The 22,037-nt window shown below is 47.2% G+C and overlaps 2 protein-coding genes across 15 annotated transcripts in view; one reads left to right on the top strand and one right to left on the bottom strand.

Annotated features, from left to right (window-relative positions):
* The window catches only part of LOC116824971 (uncharacterized), a 187,079-nt gene that overhangs the window by 107,813 nt on the left and 57,229 nt on the right, over positions 1-22,037 (bottom strand). The gene's annotated exons all lie outside the window — the stretch shown is intronic.
* LOC116824959 (zinc finger protein 707-like) overlaps positions 1-22,037 on the top strand; it is a 32,942-nt gene that overhangs the window by 1,361 nt on the left and 9,544 nt on the right. Inside the window, exons 2-5 of one of the 13 annotated variants that reach the window (XM_075072042.1) lie at positions 603-807; positions 3,265-3,419; positions 7,929-8,042; positions 9,156-11,941. The exons of 4 other annotated variants lie outside the window; for them this stretch is intronic. In XM_075072042.1, coding sequence (XP_074928143.1) covers positions 3,287-3,419; positions 7,929-8,042; positions 9,156-9,796 — 888 coding nt within the window. In that variant the 5' untranslated portion in view covers positions 603-807; positions 3,265-3,286 and the 3' untranslated portion in view covers positions 9,797-11,941. Of the gene's footprint in view, positions 1-602; positions 808-3,264; positions 3,420-7,928; positions 8,043-9,152; positions 11,942-17,040; positions 17,213-21,870; positions 22,011-22,037 lie in introns of those variants that run through there. 8 more of the 13 variants (XM_075072040.1, XM_075072041.1, XM_075072043.1 and 5 more) reach the window with 8 other exon arrangements.

Here is a 22,037-nt window from a genome sequence, read left to right as displayed (position 1 = left end):
CAGGTGAGCTCACAATTAGGGTAAATTTGTAGGCTCAATTATCACAACACCTCTCTGGTTCCCATGGAGGCTTTCACCCCATGGAGTCCCAAAAGCTCTGGGTAAACATCCTTTGGGAGGGTTGCTTCCCACTAGGACTGTCTCTGAAGTAGGAAGGTGATGGCTTTCTATTCTGGGGGTATAGAAATTTCAAGAATCCTCGAGGTTCTCCATCCACCTAGCACTCCTTTGCTTTAATCACAGCTCCTCAAATGTTATAAAATCCTCTCGGGATTTGGTTCACATCTGTTTGCTTCTTGAAACTGCAGGAACTTCTGGGTTTGGAGGAAACATAACTTCCATTGAGCAGCAGAGAGAGGAAAAGCCAGTTCCTGCCTCTGCCTGGTCTCCACACTGCTGGGGGAAATGTCCTGCCCTGGGGACAGTGTTGGGGGATCCCCCAAAGCGTCTCCTTTGATTCTGCTCTTTTCTAGAATTTGCTTCAGAGATTTTTTTTCTTTTTTTTGTTACTGGGAGGGTTTGAACATGTCCTGGTGGGTTTAGTCCTGTGGGAAGGGCCACGTCTGCACTGTAATGAAGTGACCTTTTTTCCAACATTGCAGAGTCCAGAGCATCTGCCTGCAGGGAAAGAGCTTGGGGGGAATTGGTGTGTGAAATGGACTAACACACCCCTTATGGACCCTGCCCCATCGCCCTTCTCCCCCTGACTGGCTGCAGAATTGCTTCCACGTTTCGTTCCAGATCAGGAGACGGGGCAGGGAAATGGCTTCCACACAGCTGGTGCAGGATGCAGCACAGCTTATTGAGGTAGGGGATTTCCAGGGAGCCGCTGAAGGGCTTGTCCTGGAGAGGGGCAGGTGGGGTAGGAAATACACAGAGGGAGGGAGTAGGGGGTGAAAAATCTGCTGGCCCTTCTTAAAACTGAGGGGGAACGTCTACTCTGCCCACTGAGGTTGTTGGAATTCTTACTGGGATGCAGTCCATGGACTCTGCTTAGAGACAGACAAGAGATGGAGCCCCTATCTAGTTGCAATGTGATAAGGTCTGAAGCAGTCTGTGGGGATCTCTGTTATGCTGCTCCCCAGGAGCTTCCCGTTGCCCCCGCCCTCAGTGAATAACTCCCATGCAGCCTCTGTTACTGTGGAGTTTCACTGGGGTGGGGCGGGCAGCAGGAGAGAGTGAGTTTCTAATCAGTTTCACAGATGCCGGCAGAGCTCTGAAGGGCAGCCTGGAATTGACCAGCGGAGATGGCTGCCTCTCGACAGACTGGGGAAAGCAGTGTGGCAGCTTAAGGAGAAGGCTGAATCATTTTTTATCCTCCAGACTGGTTGGAAGAGCAATCTTTTTTTTTTTTTAAGCTTTTGGAGTGCTGCAAAAATTTGTGCTGCTGCCCAGGGGAAAATTCCTGGTTCTCTGAAACTTTTTTCTCTGTGTTAGAGAAGATCAATTGCACTGGGATAGCAATATTGGCAGCTCCAGCTCCACACACTGTGGGCTTGAAGGGGCTTTAACAAGATTTTTGATTACACTAAATACGTTGGTAATGCACATTGGAAAACATAATCCCAACTATTCATCTAAAATGATGAGGTTCTAAATTAGATGCTAAACCACTCAAGAAAGATCTTGGAGTCAGCATAGCAGTCATTGGGAGGGATAGCTCAATGGTTTGACCATTGGCTGCTAAACCCAGGGTTGTGAGTTCAGTCCTTGAGGAGACCACTTAGGGAACTTGGGAAAAATCTTTTTGGGGATTGATCCTGATTTGAGCAGGGGGTTGGACTAGATGACCTCCTGAGGTCCCTTCCAACCCAGATATTCTATGATTCTCTGAAAACATCCACTCAATGTGCAGTGGCAGTCAAAAAGGTGAACTGAATGTTGGGAATAATTAAGAAAGGGGTAGATATCATATTCCCTCTATATAAATCCATGGTACATCCACATCTTGAATGCTGCATGTGGATGTGGTTGCCCCATCTCAAAAAAAGATATATTAGAATTGGAAAAGGTTCAGGAAAGAGCAGCAAAAATGATTAGGGGTATGGAACAGCTGCCATATGAGGAGAGATTAATAAGACTGGGACTTTTCAGCTTGGAAAAGAGACAACTAAGTGGGGATATGATAGAAGTCTATAAAATCATGACTGGTGCAGAGAAAGTAAATTAGGAAATGTTGTTTGTTCTGCATAAAACAAGAACTAAGGGTCACAAAATTAAATTAATAGGCAACAGGTTTAAAACAAACAAAAGGAAGTATTTTTTTCACACAACGCAGTCAGTCTGTGGAACTCTTTGCCAGAGGATTTTGTGAAGACTATAACAGGGTTAAAAAATAACTAGGTAAGTCTATGGAGGATAGGTCCATCAAAGGCTATTAGCCAGGATGGTCAGGGATACAGAACCATGCTTTCAAGTGTCCCTAGCCTCAGTTTGCTAGAAGCTGGTAATAGGCAACAGTGAATGGATCACTGGATGCTTACCTGTTCTCTTCATTCCCTCTGAGGCACCTGGCATTGGCCACTGCCAGTAGACTTGATACTGGGCTAGATGGACTTTTGGTCTGACCCAGTACGGCCCTTCTTATGTTCTTGTGCTACTTTCAGATCCACCTTTCGCTAATATGCATGTGGGTCTGGAAACTACAGCATGGACTTCTACCACTCAAGCTAAAGTAGTATACCATTTGCTGGGGCAGTAATAGTCTGCTAACTTCTCATGGGTCTGCCACTAACTAGTGGCAGTAGTAGACTATTACCTTCTTGCGGACCAGCCACTAGAAGCGTGTATCTAATGTATTGAACAGAATAGCAGGAGCAGACAGAAATTCGTGTGATGCTGGTGAGTTTCTTAGCTGCTCCCAGGCTCTGTAGAATGGCTCTGAAATGGATGAGGTTTTGTTCTGCTGCTATGGGGGAAGTGCTAAGCAGCACAAAGGGGCCAAAACTGCCTATTGGGAGGAAACGGGGAAGCATCTGTGCCCTATTTGAATTCATCCTCTGAGCCAGACAGGCCAGGAATTTCTTGTCCTTTATGATAAGCGCTTTAATTTTGCAGAAGTTCCTCTTGCTTGCAAGGGAAAGGGTCCTACTCATTGGGGCTGAGGGTTTTTTCCTCCTCCCCCCCCCCCTCCCGCCGCCCCTCTACGCGTGTCGCTGCTCTCTGAGACCTGCAGACCCCGCGTCTCGAGCGCGAGAGTGCGCGCCGCGAGCTTTTTAAGCGCGGAGGAGATGTGTATGGTCCTGTTGGTTAGTTGATATAAAGATGCCGGTGAACCTTCTGAGGAATGTGGCTGTGGTATTTTCAACCTGGGGCAGGATATGGAACTAACTGCTGGAGACCCCCTCCAACTAACAGCGAGACATTCTACAGGGATTGTCAATCCACAGCTGAGAACTATGAGAATTGTACCTTGCTGGGTAAGGATTCCCTCATACTCCTCTGGTGTCAGAAGCGTATGGGGGACTGAGGTGAGTCAGTAGAATATCAGGGTTGCGACAGGCACATCAGGAGGTCATCTAGTCGCAACCCCCTGACTCACAAAGCAGACCTCAGGAGGTCATCTAGTCCAACCCCCTGCTCAAAGCAGGACCAATTCCCAACTAAATTATCCAAGCCAGGGTTTTGTCAAGCCTGAACTTAAAAACCTCTAAGGAAGGAGATTCCACCACCTCCTTAGGTAACCCATTCCAGTGCTTCACAACCCTCCTAGTGAAAGTTTTTCTTAATATCCAACCTAAACCTCCCCCACTGCAACTTGAGACCATTACTCCTTGTTCATTCTTCTGGTACCACTGAGAACAGTCTAGATCCATCCTCTTTGGAACCTCATTTCAGGTAGTTGAAAGCAGCTATCAAATCTTCTCCCACCGTCCCCCGCCCATTCTTCTCTTCTGCAGACTGCAGGGCCACCCAGAGGGGGGGGCCAAAATGGCAATTTGCCCCAGGCCCTGCTGGGACCCCCACAAGAGTTTTTTGGGGCCCCTGGAGCAGGGTCCTTCACTTGCTCTGGGTCTTTGGCAGCAATTCAGCGGCGGGGGGGCCTTTCCACTCCAGGACCCGCAGCTGAAGTGCCCCGAAGACCCGCGGCAGGGGGTCCTTCCACCCCGCGACCTGCTGCCGAAGTGCCCGGTCTTTGGTGGCAATTCGATGGGGGGCCCACCGCTGAAGACTCCAGGCCCCCTGAATCCTGTGGGCGGCCCTGGCAGACTGAACAATCCCAGTTCCTTCAGCCTCTCCTCATAGGTGTCTCTGAAGCACTCAGACTGGCTTCTGCTGGGGGGCGGGAAAGGGAGTCTTGTCTAGTTCCTTAAGTGTCAGTGTCATCAGACCCAGAACCCATATGAATGGGGGGTGTCCCCTACACACCCTTTAGCGGATTAATGGGGATTGAGGATGAGAGAGCCTCCTTGGGTCTCATCCTGTCCCTCCACCTTGAAGGAAGGCAGGGTTGTGTCGATTTCAGCATCCAGGCCTAAGTTCTAAATGTATGGAGGGTTGGGGCTTCTGCCCTTGCTGAGACTGTGTTTTTTTTTTTTTGTTTTTTTGTTTTCCCCCCCCCCCCTCCTGGTGCATCATCATGCCACAGGATTTCTCCAGGTTCTTCCTTTCTCACCAATTCTTCATGCTCCCCGTCTTGATTACTCTGGTTGGAAACAAATTTCTTTAAAGCAGTACAGCCTCTCAGCAATCTGTGGTATCAATTTCCTCCCCTTCTGACTTGTCCTCCCCCACTAGGGCATCTTTTCCCCCAATAGCTTGACATAAAATCTTTTTGGCTGCGTAGCCAGGGTGAGTCCCAAACTGTCCTCGGCTAAGTCTGAGTCCAGCATCTAAGCTCGCTCATCTCTCCTGGGTTTGGCTTTATTTCTAACACAGAAACCTTAGCCTGAGCTTCCCCCACAGCTTGGGCATTGCCAGTGCTTCCCTCCAGGACCCCCTGCCTCCTAGTTCTCTCTCCCCAGAGGCCACTCCCACTCCCAAGCTGTCTCAGCCCTGGTGAGTGAGAGGGTTCAGCCAGTGGCTCCATGCAGAGTCCCAACACCTGCTCCCATGCTGCACATGCCAGGAGCACCTCCCCCATCACAGGTCGTGTTAACCTGTGCAGTGCTTGTGGCAAAGGGGCCTTCCTCTCTGACTTGGGGCTCTGGAACATTACTACAGTACATCGCAAATAACTTGGCACATCATTAGTTAAGGTTGCTTCCATCCATTAACTAAATGATTTAGGAAATACAAAGTTAAGGATCAAAAAGTTGCAAAGTCAAACGCTCTGATGTTAGGAAATGCCTGGGCAATGTTCATTCGGACCACTTAATGCAGGCCCCTTCTGTATGTGCATTATGGGACAGCCTTTAACATGCAAAAGTGAAAAGACTTGGAAGTGACTTGCCCAGCAACACACACACTTTGTGGCAGAAGCAGGGATAGAACACATCTCCAGGTGGCATTTGACCACCCTAATCACAAAAACATCCATCCTCGTCTGCAATCCTCTGCCTCATTCACATCAAATCTTCTAGCATTCTGCAGTAAATGAGGCAGACAACGCTCCTTCCCTACAAAACTGAGATTCATTCCCAGAGCAGAAGTGGCTTGTGCACCAAATGGATCTGGGTAAATAAATTAATCTCTTCAGTTACATGATCCTATATTATCAGAATCCACAAGGGGGGCAAACTAAGGTTGCATGGGCATTGCGCATTCTTGGCACTTTCTGACTTGAGTGCTTGACTTTGCAACTTTTTGATTCTCTGAATCCTTCATTTTTGTATTTCCTAAATTTTTATGCTTTAATTTGTTGGTGTGAGCAGCCTTCACTAATCTTAAACTTAAGAAAATTAAAAAATACTTAATTTTTTTTAAAAAAAGAGTAGGCTTGGAAGGATGAGATTTTTACCAGTAAATGCTGGCAAATGTTTTCACTGTACACACAAACTGACAAAAAAAAAATCAATGGGAGATCGGCAAAGTAAGAGTGCTGCTTGAGAATTTTAGTGTTTGTATATTTTGACACAGACCGTGTGTGTTAAGTTATAAACCTTTCTTTTTGAACCTCCATATTTGTCTGTTGCCCACACAATTTCTGGCAACTGTGAAAATTTAAGTGGATAAATTGAAAAATATATGCTTAAAAATAAACAGTGATATTATCCTTTGAAGTTATATTTAAAAAAAAAAAATCTAATTTGGCCAAGTCTACTTATGTACAATTTAAATGCCAATAAATGTGTACATTCATTACTATTATCTTTGTGGCGCTTCATAGATTATATATAAAATATAATATTTTACTGCAACGTCTAAATGACTTGCCTCAAAACAAAAACCGAAAACTGAGTAGGAACCCCTATCTGTAAGAGAATAGAAAGTTAAGATATTCAACCCAGATATTCTATGATTCTATTCAGAAAGCCACATCCTCCCCCTGGCCCCAGTTGGTAAAAACATGTAAACCGGTGCTTCTCAACCTGTGGCCCAATCAGCACACAGCTGCAGACCATGTGATATCCTCAGGGCCATGGCAGGGGCACGGGTGTATATCTGTGTGGATGTGGCCCATGTAATACCATGTGTGGGTCACACATGTGGCCCACAGTGGTAAATAGGTTGAGAACCATTGATGTGAACAATGTACATGAAAAAGACAAATTACTGCTATCTTACTTTCATGGAACTCTTTTGTTGACGAGAGTAACCAACAATTACCCTTTGGAAAAACAGTGTAACTTACCCCAGGTGACATGGCAGGAACTCATCCAGAGCCAGTGTGCTTTCATTACAGCTCCTCCTGGGACCCTTCTTTTTAATGAAGTTGTTAACCTCTGATGACCATAGTTTGCGATGGCCGCTGTTATGACATCTAGGGTCCTAGTGACTTGAGTAGCAAATGTGTACTGGGGAAAATGGGATTTTCTGGTGTTCCAGCTTTCCCGGATTTCATTCATTTCACCCCACCCTACCTCCAACATGCAGATACAAAATACACAGTGGAGATGGTCCCATACATGAATTGTTCAAATTCCCTATGGCATAGTTGCAAAAAAATGCAACACTGAGGTACAGACCCTGTCAAACAGAAAACTCTGATGCAGCCTTAACTACAGTCTTGCTGCTGCAAGACCTTAATATTTAGAGGCTGTCATTGGGGAGCAAGACTAATGCCCCAGCTTTCTCCAGAACTGCCTCCCACTGCCTCTGCACTCACTGGATGTCTCAATTCCACAAATGTGCTTTTTTTGACATCTAATCCCCCTGAACGGTTGCATTCTGCTGCCTTCTCTTCCTTACTGTGTTGAGTCCCACTAGCTCATGCTCCTTGGTCCTGACTTCCCTAGGACTTTCTCACCATGTCTGAGCCCATCTCTGTCGGTCAGCAGTGGCTACAGGCTGCCTTCCCCTGTGGCTGGAGTCTCTTCTTTCTGAGACATAAAGCTGCCTTATCAGTATTTTGAGATGTCCTGGGACCTGCCTCCCTAAGACAGAAGCTTTCCCTGGCTACAGAGCCAGGATTGCAGGCAGTGGGGTGCCTAAACTAGAGCCCCATTTGTACAAGAGAAATGTAATAAGAGGAGGCCCTGAGATAGAATTGTTTTGTTTGAACCAACATGTACAAGTTGAGAGGCGGCACCTTGCTACATAGAGAGGTTGTGCCTCAGCACGTCATGGTTCAGGCCAGGTTATAGTGGAGGGAAGCTCTGGAAGGGATTCTGTCCTGGTTGGTGGACTATTAAATGGGAACCCCCTCTTCCAGAGATTTGGCTGTACTTGCTCAAAGTAGGGATTGCTAATGGAGGAGGATTTAACTGGGTGTCCAGTGACTTGGAGGGATGTCAGAAAGGATTTTACTGTTTTGAATGGGCTAGAATGTACATTTTGAATCTTTTTGTTACCCACGTTGATAATTCACCCTATCTTCCCTGGAGCAGGATTTCTGATTTCCAAACCTGATGTGATCTCTCAGCTGGAACAAGGGGAAGAGCCATGGGTCTCAGATCTTCAGCCCTCTGAGGAAAGTGGGATCCTAAAAGGTGCTCACACAGGTGAGGATCTGGTTAAACTGACTTATAAAGCATCCATCTGGGATTTCAACAGAGGCCCCAGGAGCACCCCTAGTTTTCCCCTTATCTCACCCAGGTCAAGACTATGCCCAGCAGGTGCTGTATCCTCATGGCAGACATATCACATGGCTTCCCTCCATCCTGACACCAGGCAGTTGCTCACTTCCAGCTGAATGTTCTCATGGGATGCAGATGCAGAATTGGTCCAATTTTTCCATCTCATTGGGGGATGGGTTTAGTGAGATTTGCATCCTAATATTTCAATCTCCCAACAGCTATTTAGGCTTGTTTCACCCTTTCCCCGTGTCATAACTATAAAGGGAAGGGGACAGCCCTCCTGTGTACAATACTATAAAATCCCTCCTGGCCAGAGACACCAAAATCCTTCTACCTGTAAAGAGTTAAGAAGCTCAAGAAATCTGGCTGACACCTGACCCAAAGGACCAATAAGGGGACAAGATACTTTCAAATCTGGGGGGGAGGGGTTGTTTGTGCTCTTTGTTTTTGGGGTTGTTCGCTCTTGGGACTAAGAGGGACAGGATATCAATCCATGCTCTCCAAATCTTTCTAAACCAGTCTCTCACATACAAGTTTGAAATATAACAGCCAGGCAAGGCATGTTAGGTTTAACTTTGTTTTCTCAACTTGTAAATGTTCCTTTTTGCTAAGAGGATGTACCTCTGTTTGCTGTAACTTTAAGCCTAAGGCTAGAGGGGGTTCCTCTGGACTCTATGAATCTGATTACCCTGTAAAGTTATTTTTCCATCCTGATTTTACAGAGATGGATTTTTACCTTTCTTTAATTTAAAAGCCTTCTTTTTAAGAACCTGATTGATTTTTTTCCTTGTGTTAAGATCCAAGGGGTTGGATCAGTGTTCACCAGGAACTTGGTGAAGAAGTCTCTCAAGACTATCCAGGGACGGGAACTAGTATTTGGGAGTGGTGGCAGCAAAACCATATCTAAGCTCATAATTCAGTTTAGAATTTCACATGCAGGTCCTCATATCTGTACTCTAAAGTCCAGAGTGGGGAAGGAACCTTGACACCCCAACATAGGAAATTACTCATGTCTGGATTCTCTCCCTGTCCCAGCAGGTGACTGGATGGTGAGTGAGAACCAGGAGGAGAATTCCTCACAGAAAACTCATAAACAAGTGGAGTTGCATGGGATGCTATTGGGAAGATCCATAGGGGATGCTTCTGCACAGGGAGAAGCTGGTGGGAGTCAGCTTGGATCAAAGGAGCAGAAGAAAAAGTACTCAGGGAAGGGACAGAGCAAATCCACTCCCCATGAGGGTGTTTCCAGAGACATCCACAAAACCACGGTCCAGCAGACTGGAGAGATGCAGAAAATATGCCAGTACTGTGGAAAAATCTTCAGCTGCAACTCACACCTCACTAGACACCAGAGAACCCACACAGGGGAGAGACCCTATGAATGCCCCATCTGCAGGAAAAGCTTTGGTCAGAGCTCACACCTGATTGTACATGAGAGGATCCACACAGGGCAGAGACCCTTCAAGTGCGATGAATGCGAGAAAAGCTTCAATAGCAGCACGCGCCTTGTTGGACATCAGAGACGCCATAGGAATAAATTCTCTAAATTCCCTCTGTTAGCTAGTGCAAATGCTGCATTTCCCAGTTCCTTAAGTATCCAGCTACCTCTCTCTGAGGTCAGGGGGCAGCTGCACATGCCTGTGGTCTGCTCCATGAATCTCTGGCTCTGCCTCCAGTAGCAAACCCCAAGCAGAGGAGAAGAAGCCCCAATCAGTTTTTCCACATTGCTGCACTGCCAGGTGCCAGCCAGGGTGGGGTAGAGGAAAGAAGAATCTAGCTCCCTTAGCAACTCCCCTCCCTGGATCGCTTTCCACTAACCAATTCCTCGAACTAAGCCACCTTTCTCACAGCAGAGACCTCTCTGTTGGGTCTTGGGCTGCCCCCTTTCCCCTTATTGGAGCTATTTCTGGTGGGGTGGGTGTCCCAGAGGCCCTTCCCTTGTAGACTTTAGGAGGAAACCAGGGAGTTCAAATGCTGGGGACTAAGATGCCTAGACTTTAAGGTCAGAAGGGACCATCATGATCATCTAGTCTGACCTCTGCATATTGCAGGCCACAGAACCACCCTTCTAACAGTCCCCTAACCTCTGGCTGAGTTACTCCAGTCCTCAAATCATGCTTTCAAGACTTTCAAGTTAGAGACTACTATTTACACTAGTTTAAATCTGCAAGTGACCTATGCCCCATGCTTCAGAGGAAGGCAAAACCTTCCCAGGGTCTCTGCCAGTCTAGCCTGGGGAGAAAATTCCTTTCTGACTCTAAATAGGGCAATCAGTTTGACCTGAGCATGTGGGTAAGACCCGCCCACCAGACACCTGGGGAAGAATTCTCTAAGTCCGTCCTCCCCATCTAGTGTCCTGTCATCGGCTGTTGGAGATACTTGCAGCTAGCAGTCACAGATTGGAGACATGCCATTGTAGGCATGCTCATCATGGTATCCCCTCCATAAACTTATCAAGCTCAGTCTTGAAGCCAGTTAGGTTTTTTTTACCCCCACTTTGAAGGCTGTTTGAAAACTTCACTCCTCTGATGGTTAGAAGCCTTCATCTAATTTCAAGCCTAAATTTGTTGAGGGTCAGTTTATATCTATTTGTTCTTCTGTGCACATTGGCACTTAACTTAAATAACTCCTCTCCCTCCCTGGTGTTTAGTCCTCTGATGTATTTATAGAGAGCAATCATATCTCCCCTCAGCCTTCATTGGTTTAAGCTAAAGAAGCCAAGCTCTCTGAATCTTTTCTCATAAGGTAGGTGTTCCATTCCTCAGATCATCCTAGCTGCCCTTATCTGCACCTGCTCCAGTTTGAATTCATTTTTCTTAAACATGGGAGACCAGAATAGCACTCAGTATTCCACATGAGGTCTTTCCAGTGTCTTGTATAAGGGTACAAACTCTTCCCTGTCTCTACTGGAAATCTCACCTGAGGCATCCTAGGACTGCATTACCTTTTCCGCATCACGTTGGTGGGTCATAGTCATGCTGTGATCAGCTGATACACCCAGGTCGTTCTCCTGTCAATTCGAAGTGACGTATGGGTGAAGTGTAGAGGAAACCATGTTTTTGAGCAAAAGGAAGATGGTGGGTGGGCAGAGGGATTTGAATCAGCCAGTGATATGGGCTGAAACTTGAGAACACTCTACGCTAGTTGGTTATAGCTCAATACTGCACAGAGGAGCTGTGGGTGGCATGAAGAGAACAAGGGAAGGTACCGTGTGCCAGGCAGCGCAGGGACTGCAGTTAGTCTGCAGTGATCGGCCAATCCCTGAAGCTGTCAAATAAACTCTTCTCTCCGAATTCAGAGTTGCAGCCTTAGCCAGTTTGCTGTTTCTGATGTTCAGTTGAGACCACATCAGAGCACAGTGAACTAAAGGGATAACTAATGAATAACCTGGGGCTCTATCTAACTGGGAATCTTCCAGAGAAATTATAGCTCAACTTTAAAGTCCTTCTCTGTGTGTACTATGGAATTTGTAACAAATGAAATATGCAGAGGGTGGGAGGGGGGGACTTTGGCTTATATTTGTGAGGAAATACCTAAGTTATTTCAATAAGAACAATTATTCTGATTCCTCTGAATATCTACTTTCAGAATGGCTGTTGGTCACAGTCACTGCCCCTCAGAACTTCTTAGTGCCCTTGGGGAGGACTGCAGCTTTTGCTGACTAGGATGCAGAGAAGCTGTGAGAACATGCTGGTCATGGAATGTGATGAACGAGGTTATTGTTTCTTTGCTGTTCAGAGAAACTTTGCTCCCTCTTCCAGATTTGGCCTGAGGTCACTTTTCATCATGCTTCTTGTGATTAATAAAATTTGCATATTTAGAAACTGGTTGCAGTCTGATTTTTCCTCTTCCCCTCCCACTACTACTACCCACCAGTCATCCTCTTCACTTGTATGCTCTGGTGCTTTCATTACAGTGGTATCTAGCTCCTTTTCTCCCCTCATATGCTGGCTTTTCTTTCATTGTGCCTATACTTTCCCCCACCATCTCAGACACACACACATCCCCGCATGTGTCCACCTCTGTGCCTAAAATGCTCCTCTACATCTTAGTCAATGTAGGAGGTGGCTGCTGCAGCCTCTTCTCATAGCCTTCCCCTTCCCTGCTGTGTCCCCCCTGTCAAATTCCAGTTCTTGGTCCTGCTTGCACCCTAGTTTTCACATCCCACTGCTCTTTGTTCTCTTGTGACTGTTGTGGCAGGACCAAGGAGGGCGGAGACCCCCTAGGCACTCAGTACAGGCCCCCAGCCCTTGAGTTCCTCCTGCTGGATCCACTCGGGTTGTACATGGGTCTACACTTGGGAACCACAAAGGCAGCCGTCTCCTTACTGTGTGTGTGAAGGGACTGATCAGGGGGTTTGCAGGGAGACAAAGGAGCATCTCCTTGAGGATCTTAGCAGGGTGTATGTGACATTCAATCAGGGTCTAGCTGAGGCAACCATGCTTCAGCATGGATAGGAGACAAGTAACTTCATTCTCAGGCAGCCAGGGGTGACTGGGAGGCAGGACTCCTAGGTTCTATTCCCACCTGTTCTTCTGTCCCTCTAACTTTTCATCTCAAGGGGAAAGAGCTCTACCCCTTCTCCCACCCAGTCACATCTCTCATCCCACACCTCTCCAGTTCTGGATCTACACTAGTGTGATGAAAAACCTTGCCATGCAGGCCATTCCTTCCAGCCAGGCTGAAGGCTCCTTAAGGGGACCCTTGAGAACCCAGCTCTCCTGGGATTGTGGTGGAAGGAATGGATCTAAGGAGCTTCCTGGAGGTGGGAGTCCAGTGGGACTAGAGTTGTCTGGAGAATGCAATCCTTGGATGCATAAACAGGAATATCCAGAAAGAATAGGGAGGTTATGTTACCTCTGTATTTGGCTGTGGCATGACCATTGCTGGACACTATCCTAGAAGATTAGGGTTGGAAGGGACCTTAGAAGGTCATCTAGTCCAAACCCCTGCTCAAAGCAGGGCCAATCCCCAGGCAGATTTTTACCCCAATTCCCTAAATGGCCCCATCAAGGATTGAACTCACAACCCTGAGTTTAGCACTGAGCTATCCCTCCCACAATTCTGTTAAGAGAACGATTAAAGGACTGGAAAACAAGCTGTACAGTGACGGAGTGAGCTCCTGGGGTCGATTTTGGTTTGCAAAGGGAAGGGGTGTCTTGCTCATAGTCTAGAGGTACCTATGTGGAGAACAGAAGTGTGATACAGGAGGGCTCTTCATTGTGGTGAACAAAGGCATAAATGCAATGCACAGACAATCCAGGAAGTTTTTAAACAGTGTTGGGGACAACTTTCTGATACAAGTGCTGGAGGAACCAGCATAGGGCTGTGCTCCTCTTGACCTGCTGCTTGCAAACAGGGAAGAATTGGTAGGGGCAGAAGAAGTGGGTGGCAACCTAAGTAGCAGTGACCATGAGATGGTTGAGTCCAGGATCCTGAGAAAAGGAAGAAAGGAGAGTAGCAAAATACAGACCCTAGACTTCAGAAAACCAGACTTTGACTCCGTTAGGGAACTGATGGGCAGGATCCCTTGGGAGGCTGTTATGAGTGGGAAAGGAGTCCAGGTGTATTTTAAAGAAGCCCTTTTTGAGGGTGCAGGAACAAGCCATCCCAACATGCAGAAAGAATAGCAAATATGGCAGGCGACCAGCTTGACTTAACAGTGAAATCTTCAGTGAGCTTAAATTGAAAAAGGAAGCTTACAAGAAATAGAAATGGTAACATATGAATAGAGAGGAGTATAAAAATATTACTAGAGCGTGCACGGGTGTAATCAGGAAGGCCAAGGCACAACTGGAGTTTCAGTTAGCAAGGGATGTGACGGGTAACAAGAAGGGTTTCTACAGGTGTGTTAGCAACAAGAAGAAGGTCAGGGAAAGTGTGGGGCCCTTACTGAATGGGGGAGGGAACCTAGTGACACATGATGTGGAAAAAGGTGAAGTTATCAATGCCTTTTTTTGCCTCGGTTTTCACAGACAAGATCAGCTCCAGACTGCTGCACTGAGCAACGCAGTATGGGGAGGAGGTGAGCAGCCCTCAGAAGTGAGAGAACAGATTAAGGACTATTTAGAAAAGCTGGACATGCAACGAGATTTGCAACCATGTGTCCAGATCTAATGCCTCCAAGAGTGCCAAGGGAGTTGGCTGAAATGGGATGGCAAGAGCCATTGGCCATACCTTGAAAAGTTAATGGCAATGGGGGAGGTCCTGACCGATTGGAAAAGCAAAACAGGGAAAATCAACCCCCTCCCTTGTTGTAGGCCTGAAGCCTTTTCCCCTGCAGGCCTTAACGCCTTAAGCTAAAAGAGAAAATTGGAGAGCTTATGCTTTAGCTGTGTTTGTTGATATACAAGGGCATGCAGGGACAGAAAGGCGTCTAGGGCCCCAAAAAGAGGAACTGGAATTGGATAAAGGGGAACCAGGAGATCTGTTAAGTTACAACAGCTGAGCCTGCTGTCGGGAATACAGAAAAGTGTTAGGGAACGGTCAAAACAGCAGACTTGACTGGCAAAGACAATAACAGGAAAAGCCATAGATGGAAAATTGGGGCTCTCCATAGATGGAAAATTAATTGGTCAGCTTGCTTGTTATCAAACATTATATTCCAAATAAGCGAAATAAACATGTGTAACCAGCATGCTACGTTTTTTGCGGTTTTAACCTTTATACAGCAATTGGAAAAATTTGTAGAAAATCAGAAGCAGCCCGCCTCTTGCATGAGGCTATGCCTTCTCTCCCTGCAGATACTTATAAAATAAACGAGCCCTCAGGCGTCCGACTAAAACAACCCGGGTGGTTAAATTTTCCACAACACAAATATAGTTGAACCATATTTTAAAAAGGAAGAAAGGAAAACTCGGGAACTACAGACCCAGTCCAGCCTTCACTTCAGTCCCCATCAATATCATGGAGGCAGGTCTACAAAGAAATCCCATTTTGAAGCACTTTGGCGGAGAGGAAGTTGATTCAGGAACAGTCCAACATGGATTCACCAAGGGCAGTCATTGCCTGACAAACCTGATTGCCTTCTTGATGAGATAACTGGACTGCTGTGGATATGGGGAAAGCAATGGTGGATGAGATATACCTTGACTTTAGCAAGCTTTTGATATGGTCTTCCCACAGTATTCTTGCCAGCAAGTTAAAAAAGTATGGATTGGATGAATGGACTATGAAGATGGATAGAAAGCTGGGACTAGATTGTCGGCTCAACAGGATTTAGTGATCAATGCTCTATGTCTAGCCTTTGGCAAAAAGCAGTTAAAAAAAATATCAAGTTTTGGAGTGCCCCAATGGTGGTCCTGGGGCCTGGTTTTGGTTCAACATCTTTATTAATGATCTGGATGATGGGATAACTGCACCCTCAGCAAGTTTCACAGATGAAACGAATGCAGTGCTGCCCTTGTGCCAAGGACGAGGCAACAACTATTGCTGTATTCAGTAGGGATTAGGGTGCAGAGTGACCTGATTATCTCCAAATTCGAGGATTGGGCCAAAAACTGAAGTATCTGCATCTACAGAAGGGGATTGGACAATGGGAGAGAGTCCAGCAGAGTCCACGAAATGCTTGGGGCTGCGGCCAGGGCTGCTCAGCACCAGCCCATGCAACGCACATGCTTGGGGCTGGCATCTTATAAGGGGCAGCATCTTGGTTGGTGGTCAAGTGGCGCTCGCGGGTTGTTTGTTTTTTGTTTGGCGAGGCAACGTTAAGGGGTGGGGAATGGAGTGATTTTCTTTTGAGTTCAGCGGGTGTGCTGGGGGTTTTTTTTTGTAGCTTTTGGTTCATGGGGCAGGTGGCTGCGAGGGGTTGATTTTCGTTTGGTTCAGCAAGTGTGCGCTTCGGGGGTGATTTTGGTTCGATGGGTGGGCGTTGGGTTTTTTTTGTTGCTTTTGGCTTGGTTCAGTGGGGCGGCACCTCACTAAGGACTTTAACAAGCTGACATCCGAATTTGACCAATGGCTGATTTCTTTTTCGTTGTCGCGCGTGGGGAGGGGTGTCTGCGGTGGTGCCCTTGTTGATGTGTGGTGCACTGGGTAGCAAAAAATTAGAAGCTGCCTTGCTGCGACAATACTTACGAGAAGAGCGAGGAACTGGTTTATTAGTCTGCAAGAATGATGATGGGGATTTGATATGCTTTCAACTACCTAAGGGGGGTTCAAGAAGATGAGCTGCTATTCTCGTGGTGGCAAGAATGACAGAACCAGGAACAATGGCTCAAGCTGCAATGTGGAGGTCTAGTTGATATTGGAAAGCATGTCACTGAGGGTGAAGCCACTGAATGGGTTACCTCGAGGAATGGTGGATCCTCTCCTTAGAGGTTTTAAACCCGGCTTGACAAAGCCTCTGGGATATTAGTTTGGGTGTGTCCGCTTTGAGCAGGAATTGGCTAGAGACCTCCCTGAGGTCTTTCCACCCCATTTCGTTATCTATATATCAAGTTCTAGCAAATAATTCAGACGAGCTCTGTGGCTTGTGTTTAGAGAGAATGGGACTAGCAATCCATATGTCCCTCCTGTCTTGTAATGGCGAATCATGCAAAGCTTCCCAAGAAACAAGCCCCTGACTAAAACTTATTTGAATTCAATTCTAACTTTCGCACAGGAAGTAAATGAAGCTCCTTCTCTTGACTGACCATATCATAAGGGTTAATTGCTTAAATTCACACCTAGCTAACGATTTCCATGTCCCCTCCAGACAACCGAGTTATCATCAATTCCTTGTGAAGCCATTCTGTGCCTGTCCTCTGGCTTGTTTAGCGCTGCCCTTTTGTTGGACTAGGCCTGGAAGGTTTAATCAGGTGGACATATCTGCTACTACCATGACTCTCAGGTCCGAGAACTCCAGCCACTGCTGGGCGCCCCGCCTTCTGGATTTGACTTGCTGCCACAGAGCGCCCTTTAAGAGGAAGCGGACGCGTGTCTTCTCTGGCTGCAACTTCTGGTCAAGTTGCTGCTGTTAGTTGCTTCCCTTTGTGACCGGAGTCCGGGCTGAGCCGCTGCTGCAAAGAGAACCGCACTAACCCCGCTCTGTGCCCAGCGGGGACTCTGCGGGCTGAGACAGCCCGGCTCTCGCCACACTCCTGACGAGCCTGCAGGTGAGGGAGACCCGGGGGAAGGCTGGGCCGCAGAAATGACTCTGCACCACGGCCCTGGGAAGCTGCGCGATGGGAAAATACCGGGGAGGAAGTCTTAGGTTCTTGATGTTTAAGATCCCGACAAGCAAGAGGGCCAGTTGCTCTCTGCAGTCGCTGGGACAATCTCCCCAGTATGCCATGCGTATAGGGGTAGGTTTCTTGTCAAACGTACAGGTCTAAAGACTTGTATAAACATTTCCACACCAACCTCTCCCGTAACTTATGAAGATCCCCTGGAAGGCCAGGGCCCATCCCGTGCATTGTCAGCTGCACCAAAGTGAACACACGGCTCTATGTTCTGTGGGCAAAAGGCTCCGGGCATCAGCTGCTGGAGAATATTTGTGCTTCCCAATAATGTCGTGTTTTCTCTGAAGACCAAGCAAGTAAGAGAGAGACAAGGCTTCAGCCTCACCAAAGCTTCCTCCATGGGGAATGAACTCAGCAAGCAATCACAGCTAAATACAGGTGAACGGATTGTTTCACTAAGAGTTAATACCCTGTACACATACACATGCGCTAAACAGTTGCTCCATTCTAGGGTGACAAACTCCTGATTAAGGGACAGTTCCAAATTTGGGGCTTTGTCTGATATAGTGTCTATACCCCAAACCCCCCGTCCCAATTTGTCATCCCTTTATCTGTCATGCATCCTAGCTCCCATCTTGTATTTAGCTGTACACTCTGAGTAAAGTTTTCCAGACCTGAGCACGCGCTCTGGTGAGCCCACTAAACTTGTCTCTCTCTCCACAGAATTGGTCTGTTAAATATATTCCCTTACCCCACCTGTCTCTTAGTACTTCGGGACCCACATGACTACAACATCACTGTTTCTTAACTACGTCTTTATTTGACGCTCTCAATACCGTGTTGATCTTTTAAAAAAATCTTTTCTGAAAGAAGGGCTTCAGATTATCCAAATGCCAATAATTGTAGCCTTCACCCTTCCGCAACAGCCTTTATTAGCGTAAATACATAGCGACAATAAAGCTTGATAAACTTTCTCAAACATGCCACTTTGGCAATCTGCTCCGTCCGATGCCAAGCAAGCTTAGACGACCATTTTGTTTTTTTAATTGTACTATATCTTCTCTCTGGCTCCGCCGCGTTGGGGGGGAAGACGGTAGTAAGTCACAAGGTAAACAAAGCTCGGCTAAGCTGATACTCTTGGCACGGCGCAGCCATCTCTAGGCGAATCTCTCTTTGAGCGCTGAGTATGAGTATAAAGCGTGGATCGGGACCGGCGTCACATGTAGGCCATGATTAAAGCGGAAAGCCCGTCTCTCTTGTCCAGTAGACAAGTGGAAAACACACGCATTAACGTCAAAGAAACGGTGAAAAGAGACGAGGATGTCATGGGCGCCCGGTTGTCCGTCGTAGCGGATACAGGACCAACGTGCTGGTGAAAGACTATCGCCAGCGCACCCCACGCGCGCCAGTCGGAAAACGTACGTCAGGGCACATGTCTGTGTCTTGTACAAAGACGATGTTCCATGCCTTGTCTAAAGGACGAGTGGGGAGAGGCACCAGATGGCAGACAAACCCCAAAGAACGGCCCCTGAGAAGAAACCATGGGAGCGCTGTGCACCCGGAGGGAGCAGGATGGTGTACCAGAAGTCGGCCGCCTGGGGGTCTGTCAGGGACAAAGTAAACCTGATGCCTTTGGGAGTTCATCTCGTGCCAATCCTTTGTTTGCTTGTCCAGCCCCTCCCATTCTACAAGACTTAGTAGCGTTGGCGGGTCCTTCATAACCATCCACAGCCTGTGGAGCCTTTGCAGGCTTACAGAGCCCATTGAGACTAAATGGGCGTTAGCGGCTCCCTGAGAAGCCTCAATGATAACTGGGACTGAGCGCCCTTATGTAGGCTTGTCAGGTAGCTGTGATCCACGCTGAATTTGGGAGGACAGATTTGCTCAAGGCTTGCAAGGGAGGTTATGCATCGAGCCTGAGGAATAGGGGCTGGTCAAAAAAATTAGAATAAAACATTTTTCTTCAGGATTTGGTGATTTTGCCACATCAACATTTTCCACCTGACATGATTGATTTTGGGTCGATTTTCCATGATGAAGGCAAAATGAAACATTTAGCAGACTTGACTGGCAAAGACAATAACAGGAAAAGCCATAGATGGAAAATTGGGGCTCTGCCATAGATGGAAAATTAATTGGTCAGCTTGCTTGTTATCAACATTATATTCCAAATAAGGCAAATAACGTGTAACCAGCATGCTACGTTTTGCGGTTTTAACCTTTATAAGCATGGAAAAATTTGTAGAAAACAGAGCAGCCCGCCTCTTGCATGGGGCTATGCTGTCTCTCCCTGCATATATGCTTGTATAAAATAAAAGAGCCTCAGGCTGTCTGATCTAAAATCAACCGTGTGGTTAATTTTCCACAACACAAATATAGTGCCCATATTTTAAAAAGGGAAGAAAGAGAACCTCGGGAACTACAGACCAGTCAGCCTCACTTCAGTCCCCAGCAAAATCATGGAGCAGGTCTTCAAGAAATCCATTTTGAAGCACTTGTGGCGGAGAGGAAGGTGATCAGGAACAGTCAACATGGATTCACCAAGGGCAAGTCATGCCTGACCAACCTGATTGCCTTCTGTGATGAGATAATTGGTTCTATGGATGTGGGGGAAGCAATGGATGTGATATATCTTGACTTTAGCAGAGCTTTTGATATGGTCTGCCATGGTCTTGCCAGCAAGTTAAAGAAGTACGGGCTGGATGAATGGACTATAAATTGGATAGAAAGCTGGCTAGATTGTCAGGCTCAATGGATAGTGATCAATGGCTCTATGTCCAGCTGGCAGCCAGTATCAAGTGGAGTGCCCCAAAGGTTGGTCCTGGGGCCGGTTTTGTTCAACATCTTTATTAATGATCTGGATGATGGGATTAATTGCACCCGCAGCAAGTTTGCAGATGAAACTAAGCAGTGTGCCCTTGTTGCCAAGAAGGCCAACAACATATTGGGCTGTATTAGTAGGAACATTACCTGCAGATTGAGGGAAGTGATTATTCCCATCTATTCGGCACTGGTGAGGCCACAACTGGAGTATTGCATCTACAGAAGGGATGTGGACAAATTGGAGAGAGTCCAGCAGAGGGCAACGAAAATGATTCGGGGGCTGCGGCCAGGGCTGGCTCCAGGCACCAGCCGACCAAGCACATGCTTGGGGCGGCATCTTATAAGGGGCAGCCAATCTTGGTTTGGTGGGGTGGCGCTCGGGGTTTGTTTGTTTTTTGGTTTGGCGAGGCAACGTTCGGGGGTGGGGAATGGAGTTGATTTTCTTTTTGGTTCAGCGGGGTGGTGCTGGGGTTTTTTTTTTGTAGCTTTTGGTTCAGTGGGGCAGTGCTCGAGGGGGGTTGATTTTCGTTTTGGTTCAGCAAGGTGGCGCTTAGGGGGGTGTTTTGGGTTCGATGGGGTGGCGTTGGGTTTTTTTTTGTTGCTTTTGGCTTTGGTTCAGTGGGGCGGCACTCCAAGTGGGGTTGATTTTCTTTTTGGTTCGATGGGGTGGCGCTGGGGGGAGGGGGGTGGTTTTGGTTCGGTGGGGTGGCCCTTTTTTGTGTGTATGTGTGTGTGCACTTGGGGTAGCAAAAAAGTTAGAGCTGGCCTTGGCTGCGGCACATGACTTACGAGAAGAGGCTGAGGGAACTGGGGTTATTTAGTCTGCAGAAGAGAAGAGTGAGTGGGGATTTGATAGCTGCTTTCAACTACCTGAAGGGGGGTTCAAAGAAGATGGAGGCTCGGCTATTTCGTGGTGGAGATTACAGAAAAGAAGCAATTTCAGTGCAAATGTGGGAGGTCTAGGTTGATTTGGAACATTGTATCATGGAAGGTGGTGAAGCACTGAATGGGTTACCTCAGGGAGATGGTGGATCCTCTCCTTAGAGTTTTAAGACCCGGCTTGACAAAGGCTCTGGATGATTAGTTGGTGTTGGTCCGCTTTGACCAGTGAATTGGGCGATAAGACTCCTAGTCTTCCAACCCCATATTCGTTGATTCTATAACAATTCTCGCAGAATTATCAGACGTCTGTGGTTGTTTATAGAGGAAGTGGACTAGCAAATCTCATTGTCCCTCCGTCTTGTAATGGCGATCATGCAAAGCTTCCCAAAGAACAAGCCTGACTAAAACTTTTGTGGAATCAATTCAACTGTTCGCACAAATAATGAGCTCTTCTCTTGACGCCATACGTATATGGGTAATTGCTTTAAATTCACACTAGCTAACTGGACTTTCATTCCCCTCAACAACCCGAGTTTATTCAGTCAATTCTTTGTGAAGCCAGTTCTTGTGCCTGTCTCTGCGTTGTTTTAGCGCTGCCCTTTGGTTGACTAGGCTGGAGGTTTAATAGGTGGACATATCTGCTGTCTGAACCATACTCTTCAGGTACCGAGACTCCAGGCGATGCTGGCGCCCCGCCTTCGGTATTTTCACTTGCTGCCACAGAGCCGGTGTTAAGAGGGGAAGCGGACGCGTGTCTCTCTGGCTTGCAGACTTCCCTGGTCAAGTTGCTGCTGTTGTTTGCTCCCATTTTTTTTTTTTGGCTTTGGCTTTGTTGTTTTTTTTTTTTTTTTGTTTTTTTTTTTTTTTTTTTTTTTTTGGGTTTTTTTTTGTTGTGACCGGGAGTCGGTGAGCCGCTGTGCAAAAGGAAGACTGCACTAACCCCGCTCTGTGCCAGCGGGGGTGACTCTGCGGGGGTGGAGACCAGCCCGGGCTCTGCCGCCACCAGCTCCTGAGCCGGAGCCTGCAGGTGAGGGGAGAGACCCGGGGGAAGGGC

Source organism: Chelonoidis abingdonii, chromosome 13 (assembly GCF_003597395.2).
Source record: "Chelonoidis abingdonii isolate Lonesome George chromosome 13, CheloAbing_2.0, whole genome shotgun sequence".
NCBI classification, from domain to species: Eukaryota; Metazoa; Chordata; order Testudines; family Testudinidae; genus Chelonoidis; species Chelonoidis abingdonii.
This window is presented reverse-complemented; position numbering and strand designations above follow the sequence as displayed.